General features: G+C 35.5%; 1 protein-coding gene across 3 annotated transcripts in view; it reads left to right on the plus strand.

The window, feature by feature from the left end:
- Positions 1–12,500, plus strand: part of ecel1 (endothelin converting enzyme-like 1) — a 58,526-nt gene that overhangs the window by 17,574 nt on the left and 28,452 nt on the right. For all 3 annotated transcript variants that reach the window (XM_084420094.1, XM_084420095.1, XM_084420093.1), the window contains 6 exons: positions 3,763–4,516; positions 6,443–6,709; positions 6,784–6,852; positions 9,856–9,966; positions 10,789–10,881; positions 11,794–11,918. In XM_084420094.1, coding sequence (XP_084276220.1) covers positions 3,893–4,516; positions 6,443–6,709; positions 6,784–6,852; positions 9,856–9,966; positions 10,789–10,881; positions 11,794–11,918 — 1,289 coding nt within the window. In that variant the 5' untranslated portion in view covers positions 3,763–3,892. The remainder of the gene's footprint in view (positions 1–3,762; positions 4,517–6,442; positions 6,710–6,783; positions 6,853–9,855; positions 9,967–10,788; positions 10,882–11,793; positions 11,919–12,500) is intronic.

A 12,500-nucleotide genomic window follows, 5' to 3' on the forward strand; every position in this document is an offset into this window, starting at 1 on the left:
TTTTGTTGTTGTCTTCCTGCCTCGGGACTACAGGTGAAAATTAGCATTTATGCTATAAGCTGGCTCATTTACAGTCTGTACAGAAATGTTAGATTGTTCATTAATGTGCACTGTCCCAAATAAAAAAATAAAAAAATAAAACTGAATAAAAACAGTAAAATGCAATATCAGAATTTTATGCAAAACTTTTATAATTAACTATATTAAATTACACAAATATACTTTATGTATTTAATCTCACTTTATTAACCAGTGTCTTTGCTGCTGACCTTCAATGATCTAATTCAACCATACTAAGAAGCAAAAATGACTTTAGATTAGATATAGAAATAAGAGTGTTGAACTTCCTTCTCCTGTATCCTATTGTTCTTTAATCCAGAATAATATCAGCAGCTGAAACGTTTGTTTGAGCGGAGCCCTCTACTGTACACTACTGTACTCTACTGTACGGTACTCTACCTCTACTGCACTCTACTGTACTGCACTCTACCTCTACTGTACACTACTGTACTCTACCTCTACGGCAGTGGTTCCCAATTCCAGTCCTCGTGACCCACTGCTCTGCACATTTTGTAGGTCTCTCTTATCTGACACACTCAGTTCAGTTCATGGAGTCTCTCCTAACGAGCTGATGATCTGGTTCAGGTGTGTTGAATAAGGGAGACATACAAAATGTGCAGAGCAGTGGGTCACGAGGACTGGAATTGGGAACCACTGCTCTATGGTACTCTACCTCTACTGTACACTACTGTACTCTACCTCTACTGTACACTACTGTACTCTACTGTACGGTACTCTACCTCTACGGTACACTACTGTACTCTACTGTACACCACGTACTCTACAGTGCCCTCCACAATTATTGAACCCCCTGGTAAATATGATCAAAATTGGCTGTAAAAAATAAATCTGCATCGATTATCCATGTGATCTTTCATTCAAAAAATGTGCAAAATTCTAACCTTTCATTGAAGTAAAAGAATTGAAAGTGGGGGGAAATCACATTATGAAATAAATGTTTTTCTCCAAAACACGTCGGCCACAATTATTGAAACCCCTAGAATTTTTTACGAGTAAAATATCTCTGAAGTATATTCCCATTAATATTTACCTTTTTTAGTACACCAGGGTGACTAGGAACATGAAACTGTCCAGCTATGACTTCTTGTTTCACAGGAGTTTAAATATGAGGAAACACAAAGGCCAAATCCCCTTAATCATCCATCACAATGAGTAAAACCACAGAATATAGTTCTGATGCGTAGCAAAAGATTGTTGAGCATCACAAACTAGAAAGTGGCTGTAAGACAATAGCTAAAGAATTGAAAATCCCCATTTTGACCATCAGGGCAATAATTAAGAAGTTATAATCAACTAAAGATGTTATGAATCTGCCAGGAAGAGGACGTGTGTCTATATTGTCTTAATGCACGGCGAGTATGAAAGTTTGACTGGCCAAATACTCTCCAAGGATCACAGATGGAGAATTGCAGAGATTAGTTGAGTCTTAGGGTCAGAAAGCCACAAAAAAAAAAATTATCAAACAACCCCTACATCCCCACATGTTGTTTGGGAGGGTTTAAAAAAAAACCTCCTCGCTCATCCAAAAACAAATTCCAGCAAATTTAATTGTCAGACATGACTGGATCTTCAAACAACACAGGGTTCTGTGGTCAGATGAGACTAAAACAGAGCTTTTTGGCAGCAAACACACTAGATGGGTTTGGTGAACACAATGATAAAAAGTACCCCATGTGTACAATTTAATATACCATTGGATCTTTAATGTTGTGGGCATATTTTTCTGCTGGAGGTCCTGGACTTCTTGTTCAGATTCATGGCATTGTGGATTCTATCAAATATCAACAGATAAAAAATCAAAACCTGACGCCTTCTGCTAGAAATCTTATAATATGCCGTGGTTGGATCTTCCATCAGGACAACGATCCAAAACAAACATCAAAATCAAAACAAAAATTTGTTGTGGAGCACAAAATGAAGCTTCTGCCATGACCGTCTCAGTCCCCTGACCTGATGAGTGGCTGAACTGAAGAGGAGAAGCACCAGCATGGATATGGGAATCTGAAGGATCTGGAGAGATTCTGTATGGAGGAATGGTCTCTGATCTCTTGTCAGTTATTCTCCAAACTCATCAGGCATTATAGAAGAAGACTCAGAGCTGTTATCTTGGCAAAAGGAGATTGCAAAAAGTATTTAATAAAAGGGTTTCAATAATTGTGGCCAACGTGTTTTGGAGAAAAACATTTATTTCATAATGTGATTTCCCCCCACTTTCAATTCTTTTACTTCAATGAAAGGTTAGAATTTTTCACATTTTTTGAATGAAAGATCACAAGGATAATCGATGCAGATTTATTTTTTACAGCCAATTTTGATCATATTTACCAGGGGGTTCAATAATTGTGGAGGGCACTGTACCTCTACGTACTCTACCTTTACTGTACTCTACTGTACTCTACCTCAACTCTGCTCTACTGTACACTACTGTACTCTAACTCTACGGTACACTACTGTACTCTACCTCTACTGTACTCCACTGTACACTACTGTACGCCACCTCTACTGTACTCTGCTGTACATTACTGTTCTCTACCTCTACTGTACACTACTGTACACTACTGTAATCTACCTCTACTGTACTCTACCTCTACTGTACACTACTGTACTCTACCTCTACTGTACTCTACTGTGCTCTACTGTACTCTACCTCTACTGTACTCTACCGCTACTGTACTCTACTGTACACTACTGTACTCTACCTCTACTGTGCTCTACTGTATTATTCTGTACTCCACCTCTACTGTACTCTACCTCTACTGTACTCTACTGTGCTCTTCTGTGCTCTACTGTACTCCACCTCTACTGTACTCTACTGTACTCTACCTCTACTGTACTCTACTGTACTCAACCTCTACTGCGCTCTACTGTACTCTACCTCTACTGTACTCTACCGCTACTGTACTCTACTGTACACTACTGTACTCTACCTCTACTGTACTCTACCGCTACTGTACTCTACTGTACACCACTGTACTCTACCTCTACTGTGCTCTACTGTACTATTCTGTACTCCACCTCTACTGTACTCTACCTCTACTGTACTCTTCTGTGCTCTAATGTACTCCACCTCTACTGTACTCTACTGTACTCTACCTCTACTGCACTCTACTGTACTCTACCTCTACTGTGCTCTACTGTACTCTACCTCTACTGTGCTCTACTGTACTCTACCTCTACTGTACTCTGCTGTGCTCTACTGTACTCTACTGCGCTCTACTGTACTCCACCTCTACTGTACTCTACTGCGCTCTACTGTACTCTACCTCTACGGTCCTCTACTGTACTGTACAGGAGTGAATATGCATTTAGGTTATTCATTTCACTTTTGGTGTGAAAGGGCCTGAACATTTGCCAAAATAGAACTTTTTTTGTTGTTATTAAAAAATAAACAAGCAAGCCCAGCCCAGGTGAGAAAAAGTAACGCAAAAGTAATGTAACATATTACTTTTCATAAAAAGTAACTAAGTTATGCAATTAGTTACTTTTTTTGGGAGTACCGCAATATTGTAATGCATTACTTTTAAAAGTAACTTTCCCCAAAATGATTACATTCAAAATGCATCACAGACTTTATTAATTTAATTGCAATTTTTCAATGTTTGTTCAAAACATAAAAAATCTAATTGAAACATGTCCTGCACTATATCAAGCAATTCATTAATTGCATCTCTCTCACAACAGGTCAATCTGAGAAAGGAAACGGCTGACGGACACGACGTAAAAAAATCCCCTGGATACAGACTGACCTCAGATTTGAAAGGGTCAAAGGTCATGACCGTACTTTGATCCTATATCCTTCCCTCGTGACCTCATGTTCCACACTTTCCCCAATAAATCGCGTACGCAGACGTCGGTCGGCATGGAGAAGACGTACTCCCTGACCGCGCATTATGACGACTTCCAGGAGATCAAGTACGGGAGCCGCTACGGGAGCAACACGCTGAGCAACGGCATGAGTTTGCATCTGGGCGGATCCCTAGATCGCGGGAGCCGAGGGCGAAGTGGGCGGGGCCAGTGTGTGGTGGGCGGGGCCAGCCCTGGGGGCGGGACTCCGGCCCGCTGGAGCCGGCGGGAAATCTGCCTTCTCTCGGCGCTGGTGTTCGCAGCGGGAATGTGCGTGATTCTCGGATGCATGCTAGCGCTAAAGTTCCTGTCGCTGGAAGCGCAGGATTCACAGTGCAGGCAGGATTGCGTTAAACGGCGTTCGCTGATCCGGGCTGCGCGATTCGTCCAGGGGAACATCGACCCGAGCGTCCAGCCCTGTCACGACTTCTACAGCTTCGCCTGCGGAGGATGGCTCCGCCGACACGGGATTCCCGACGACAAACTGAGTTACGGGATCATCACTGCCATCGGGGAACTGAACCAGGAGAAGCTGCAGCGCCTCCTACAGATGCCGGTCCAGAGGAACGAGCCGGACAGTGCTGAGAGGAAGGTATGACTGCACATGAATATATGCTTGCTTTAAAGACATTTTAATTGTATTTTTTTATATATTTTTTTTATTAATAAATAAATAAAATACATTTATTTATTATTTATGTTTTTTATGTCTTTTTTTATTATATTTTTAATATTTTTAATTATAATTTTTTTTAAATACTGTTTTTATTTTCTTGAACATTTACACAACAGTGTACATCAAATATCTGTAACAACACATTTAATGTACAAAAACAAAACATACAAACAAACATTGGGGCTCATATTACATGAAAAGTATCATTGGATAATACTGTATGTACTTTGGATGTCAGAGTTAACAATACATCGCAATCAATAATAGCCACAGATATAAGCAATAAAATAGGGTTAATATAGTGCAAATGAAAAAAATACATTTATTTTATTTTATTCAAGTATGTATTTATTTCAATTTTTTTTTAAAGAAATTATATAAATCAAGGTTATTATAGTTAGCTAAAACTGAAACTAAAACCAAAACTAAAGCCATAAAAAGCACTTTCTTTAGTTGAAATTAAATAAATGTTGAATGAAATTAAATATATAAAACTTGTTTGCATTGTTCGCAAACTTGTCAGCTTGTCAGAGCGCAAACAGAACTGCTCGTGCACAAATTAAAAGCGCGCAAGCAGACCGTCTACGGGACAAGCCGGATTCCACCATATCTTTATATACACAATAATACTCTTTTACATTGTAATCCTTTTATTTTAAATATTTGGCATGTTTGTGTGCTGCTGTGCGTCCCTGTGTGTTTAACAAGCAGAGTGTATGCGCATTGTGGACCCGCCTATAGGCGCACATTACTAACATTTAACTTTAACTAACATTACAATGCGAATGAAAAATATATAAACTATATTAATAAAAACTATAATAGTATCTCAACGATACTACAATAACACTGGTATAGATTTAAATCTACATATTTTTGCAATATATATATATTTGACTTTGATGAACTTTTTTTATCCACTTCAAATATATATGCACACTGAACAAAATTATAAACGCAACACTTTTAAATGCCCCCATTTTTCATGAGCTGAACTCAAAGATCTAAGACTTTTTCTATGTACACAAAAGGCCTATTTCTCTCAAATATTGTTCACAAATCTGTCTAAATCTGTGTTAGTGAGCACTTCTCCTTTGCCGAGATAATCCATCCACCTCACAGGTGTGGTATATCAAGATGCTGATTAGACAGCATGATTATTGCACAGGTGTGCCTTAGGCTGGCCACAATAAAAGGCCACTCTAAATAGGCCTTTTGTGTACGTAGAAAAAGTCTTAGAACTTTGAGTTCAGCTCATGAAAAATGGGGGCAAAAACAAAAGTGTTGCGCTTATAATTTTGTTCAGTGTATATATATATATATATATATATATATATATATATATATATATATGTCAAGCATCACTATTTCCTTTGCTCATACATGATTGAATTTGTGTTTTTATCAAATTCCTCGTTTTATTCAGAAAATTAAAAAATGTAGTGATAACATTATACACTGCACTGATACTTTTTTTACATTTAGGAAAAGAGCTAAAGAAAAAACGAATGAAAAAAAGATTAATTACTTAATGTTTAAATTTGTAAATGGTGAAAATATTTAAATTTAAATTAAACATCAGAATATCAAATATTATTTGATTGGATATTTTACTTAAACCATGTGATTGGATTAACAATTTAAATTTGTTTAATATTTTGTTGCAATTGTCTAATTTTTTATTCAGATTGATATGAAAAAAACAACAACATATATATATATATATATATATTTCTCAATTTTACCATGGAAAGATCTTTTAAAAAATATTTTTCATTGGGAATAAATTATACTTTATTATAAGTTCAAAAGATCTTTAAAACGTATTATTTTCTCCCACAGGTGAAAGAATTCTACCGCTCCTGTATCAACATGAAGGAGATCGACCGTCTGGGGGCGGGGCCTATGACTGAGGTGATTGACAGCTGTGGTGGGTGGGACCTGTCTGGAGCTCCGCCCAGAGGGGCGGGGTGGGACAGTAGCTCCGCCCCCGCGAGCCCGGATTTTAATGAGATGCTGTACAAGACTCAGGGATTGTACAGCACATCTGTGTTCTTCTCGCTCACTGTCAGCGTAGACGATAAAAACTCGTCACGCAACGCCATACGGGTGAGGGAGAGACTAATAAAGTTATATTGTGTTGTTTTTGTTTGAAAGTAACTTGAGCTGGTGTGTGATTGCAGATTGATCAGGAGGGTTTGACTCTGCCGGAACGAACTCTGTATCTGGGACAAGATGAAGACAGTGTGAAGGTGAAGTATTAGTAAATGTTGAAATTAACATTAACCATCATGATTAAGAAATTAAATGCTGTATACGTGCAGTTCACTCTTTCGTCTCTCCTGTTGCGTCTCAATTGGCCTACTTAACTACGCCCTAAGGGTAAGTTTACACGACAACGATATGCTTAAAACGGAGAAGTTTTTCCTGTGAGTTTTCCGTGTACAGACATTGTCAAAACGATCCCCATTCAAACGGGACCTTTAAAACGACTAAAAACGCTGTATTCTGCTGCCAGGCCAGTAGATGGCGATGAAACACTATAGATTAAACACGTAATACGCATGTGCACGACGTCATCGTCTTCAGAGATTCGTGTTTTTGTTGTTTACACAGAGACCGCTTTCAAAAACTTGCACTTTGAAATCCGTTTTCAAAACATTGTGTTTTCAGGCGCTATTGTCGTGTAAACGAACGGCCAAAACGCATTAAAAGTTTTACGTTTTTAGTTGAAAACGGTGTCGTGTAAATAGCCCTTAAAAGTATGTACTCTTTTTTGTGAAGAAAAAGTGCATACTTTTGAGTGTGTAGCAAAAGAGTAGACAAACTTTGGGACAAACTATGCCGTCATAAAACAGCGTCTTTAACGGTTGCTCTCTCATCCTATCACCGTAAACTGGCCTGTCAATCATATTGTCACAGAAAACTGGCCTGTCAATCATCTTGTCAAAGATAAAACTCCACATTTAATTTAATTGCAGAATTGTTTGGCAGTCGCGGGTCTTTCATGCGGAGACTCTCCTCATATTAATGCATAATGATGCATTTAAAAGTTAACGGCCAAACGGATCTTTATTAAAGTCCTCATTGTTATTGCAGATGAAATATAACACGGATAACATTAATACATATTTTTCTATCAGGTTAAACTTTGATTAGTCACTCAAACCTTTATCTAAACCTCTCACCGTCGGTTGCGCATATCCGCCATGTTTTGTAGTTTTTTAACACTTTTTACCCATGTTTGTAGTTCCTCCTCCAAAGCGCAATGGATTGTGGGTAATATTAGCCATTATAGTGAACACAGATCCACACTTCGAAAACCCATAGATCATACAGGGACTTTTGTCATAATAATTCATGAATTATGAAATCTCAATTTCAACATACTATGCTTTGGGACACACTTCTTTTAATCTCACACACTGTCTAGGATGGATAGTGTGAACACTGAGATGCAGTGTGTGTGTGTGTGTGTGTGTGTGTGTCTGACGGCCATCTGTCACTCGCTGTGAGCTCACATGTCTAATTGATCGTGTCACAGCTGGTGATGATGTCACAGATGAGCTCGTGTCCATTAATAATGAGGTCACAGCGGTGCCTCTGTCACGGTCCGATGACATCAGACTTTTACTACAATGCAACTACAAATTTAATCTGACAAGCCAAGAAGAAATCCCACTGAGAGAGATATATATATTTAATAAAGCAAATCTGACATTATGCCTGAGTTACTAATAATAAAAACCAGGTCTTATTTCACCATTATATTAAGAAATTATATTTTTAGTGCTGGGCAACAATTAGTCACACCCGAAATAAAAGTTTGTGTTTACATAATATATGTGTGTGTACTGTGTATAATTATTTTGTATATATAAACACACACATATGCATGTATATATTTAAGTAAAATGGGTTATTTATATATAAAATATTTATATTTATATATACTATAAATTATGTATAAATATATATAAACACAGTATACACATGCAAATATTAACTATATACATGCATATGTGTGTATTTTATACAAAATAATTATACACAGTACACACACATATATTATGTAAACACAAACTTTTATTTCGGGTGTGATTAATTGTTGCCCAGCACTAAAAATATAATTTCTTAATATTATGGTGAAATAAGACCTGGTTTTTATTATTAGTAACTCAGGCATAATATGAGATTTGCTTTATTAAATATACAAACAATTGACGTATATAATTAGACATCCAGATAAGTGTAAATGCAAGTGTTTACATTCAAATAACAATAATTGGTAAAATAATTGGTAACACTTTACAATATACTTTACAGGCCCTATTAGTTAACATTAGTTAATGCACGAACTAACAATGAGCAATAGGTTTGTTATAGGATGTATTAATCTTTGTTAATGTTAGTGAATAAACATTAAACTGTTCATTGTTAGTTCATATCAGTTCAGGTCCATGAAACAATATTTAACAGATGCAACTTTTGATTTTAGTAAATGTATTATTAAATGTTGAAACTAACATTAACATTAACATTAACATTAACACAGATTAATAATACTTCAAAAGTAGTTTTCAGTGTTAGCTCATGTACACTAATCTAACTAACTAATATTATGAAATGCAACCATATTGGTAAAGTGTTACCAAATACATACATATATATATATAATGACTCCCAAATATTGACATACAAAACTATTCAAAGTTTTACTTTCCGGGTATCTTTAACTCTTTAGCACTCTAGTGTTTTCTTCATGATTTCCATGATTGTTGTTCTAAAAAACATATTACATTGATTTTGCAAAAAAAAAAAGAAAAAAAAAAAGTTACATTTCAGGTGTTTGGTCACTTTTGATACCAGAGGGTTAATTAATAAAATAAATTAATATATCTAGATTTTTTTTTTTTTTGTTAAAATAAAAGTAAAATGCAGACAGCAGACACTATTATAGTTTTATTAATATTTTAACTTTTTTTATTTTTTATTTTCATTTTATTTAAAGTTTTTGTAAATTTTTATTAGTTTAAATTTTAATTTTAAAATTTAAAGTTTTATTTTAAACATTAAAGATAATATAAAAAATTATTTGTTATCAGAGACAAAATCATATGAAATGCATCAATAAAAGCCTCAAAGCATGGTTTATTAATGCTACTTTTGCTTTTGTGTATGACATTTAGCACATAAAATCCTAAGATTCTGCTTGACATTAGTTTAATAACGGACGTTTTTCTCGATGACGGCAGATTCTGGCGTCCTATAAGGCGCTGATGGAGCGATTGCTGAGCATGCTGGGAGCTCAGAACGCCACGCTGAAGTCTCGAGAGATTCTGGATCTGGAGATGAAACTAGCAAACGTATGTATCTCGTGTGTGTTCATCATTCTTTCTCTCATCCTTCCCTCGGGTCATTGGGACCCGGAATTTTTAAAAAACATTTTTGAAAAAAATTGTGTTCATCAGAGGACTTTTGTCGTACTTGAACCACGAATACAAGAAAAAATTATTTTTATTTAAATTTAAAACAGTAACAAATCCTTCCCTTGCAAGTCAATTTGAGTGAATGCGAGGAATGCTTCAGTACACATAGAAAAACATAAAAATGCTCAAAATTCAAACTAAAAATGCTAAAACTTTACCAAAAAAATTATTTTATAATGTCTACTTATATTTTATAATGTATAATGTTTATAATTAAAAGGTTTAGGCTTGAAATTATGAGTTATTTTCTTTTTTTTTCTTTTTTTTTTATTTAAGTTGAAAGATTGTAAGGAATGTGCTTCTAAATTACTATTTATTTATTATGTATTCATTGATTAAATCTAGTCATTTAAAGGTAAATAAAATAAAAAATAACAAAAGATCCCCCAAAAAAATTGCATTAAAAAAGTGAAGAAAAAAAAAGATATTATCAAAATTAAATTGAATAATCATTTTGGACCAAAATAAATAAATAAAGTGTAATTTTGACCTGCGAGGGAAAGATGTGTGTTAAGTTAATGACTTTTAAACCGAGTATTTACATGTGTTCGTTCAAATGAATCACTTGAATGAACCGAATCACTGAATCTGAAGGGAAGTGATTCTGAACTGCAGGGTGTGCTTGTATGAACTTGTGTGTGTGGGAAATGTCTTAATGCACATGATTTAACAGTCTTTCTTCTTTCTTTTTTGCCAAAGATCACAGTGTCTGAATACGAGGAGCAAAGAAAAGACATCAGCAGCATGTACAACCGAATCACTCTGAGCCAGCTGCAGAAAATGGCTCCGAGCGTGAGTAGATACACACACTTTATCACGTGTGTTAGAAGGTTCACAAGCAGAAAGAAAGTAAAATGTCTTCTTTTGAATGGCTGTCAAGTCAACAAGTCAAGTCACCTTTATTTATCCAGCGTTTTTTACTGTACAGAGCGTTTCAAAGCAGCTTTACAGAGATAACAGGAAAATAATGCAACAAAGTTTGTTTCTAGAAGAAAATAGCGTCACAGTCCAGCTTGAGTAAGTTTAGTGATGATTCATTTCTGTTGTAAAAAAATTATTTATTATCATTTATATATATAGGGTTAGGTTAGGGTTAGGGTTACTAACCCTAACCCATTTGTGGCAATAGCCAACATTGTATGGGTCAAAATTATAGATTTTTCTTTTATGCCAAAAATCATTCGGATATTAAGTAAAGATCATGTCCCATGAAGATATTTTGTACATTTCCTACCGTAAATATATCAAAAATGTATTTTTGTGAGTGCAGCACAATCGCCAACATAAATGCACAAGTTTGAAGGAGATTTTCTCAATGTTTCGATTATTTCGCACCCTCAGATTCCAGATGTTCAATAGTTATATCTCGACCAAATATTGTCCTATCCTAACAAACCACACATCAATGGAAAGATTATTTATTCAGCTTTCAGATGATGTATAAATCTCAGTTTAAACAAATTGAGCCATGTGACTGGCTTTGTGGTCCAGGGTCACTAATGGCCTTGATGACCTTCCGCTTCACGGTGAAATTAGAAGGCAAACTGGCAAATATCTGAAGCCGCTGGATCTGGACACACTTTTGGCAGCACAGATCCGCTGTTTAAAACGCAGAACATGATCTCCAAATGAAGCATAAATCAATAAGCATAAGGGCAGACGGCACGCGCTCGAGGATAAACGCTGTCATCTCTCTCTCTGCAGTTCCACTGGAAGCGTCTTCTGGACCGAATCTTCAATGATAATTTCTCCGAGGACGAGGAGATCGTAGTTCTGGCCACTGACTACATTCAGACGGTGTCGGACATCATTAAAACCACGTCCAAACGGTGAGAGATCTGAAGAATCGGTGACGCTTTACAAGAAGGTTGATTAGTTAACATTAGATAATGCATTAACTAACATGAACTAACCATGAGCAATACATGTGTTACTGTATTTGTTAATCTTTGTTAACGTTAGTTAATAAAAAATACAGCTGTTCATAGTTTTCTCATGTTAGTTCACAGTGCATTAACTAATGTTGACAAGATTATAATTTTAAAAAGTATTAGTAAATGTTGATATTAACATTAACCAAGATTAATAAATGCAGTATATATGTAGAGTTCATTATTGGTTCATGTTATGTTAACTAATGAACTGATGTTAACTAATGAACCTTATTTTAAAGTGTTACCGAAATCTTATTTCATGATGTAAGTTGCTGCACCATTTGGGGAAAAAATCTAATTGCAATTTTTTGGATAAAAATTGTGAATTCAATTTAAAAGAGTTTTTTTTTTTTTTTTTTCATGATTGCGGTGCTTGTTAGTAGTGCTGCACAATTTGGTGAAAATCGTGTGATTATAAAGCAAAAATGGCTATAATAATAATAATAATAATAAATATAGCTGCAAGCAACAATAAAT

Source organism: Rutilus rutilus (assembly GCF_951802725.1).
Source record: "Rutilus rutilus genome assembly, chromosome: 9".
NCBI classification, from domain to species: Eukaryota; Metazoa; Chordata; class Actinopteri; order Cypriniformes; family Leuciscidae; genus Rutilus; species Rutilus rutilus.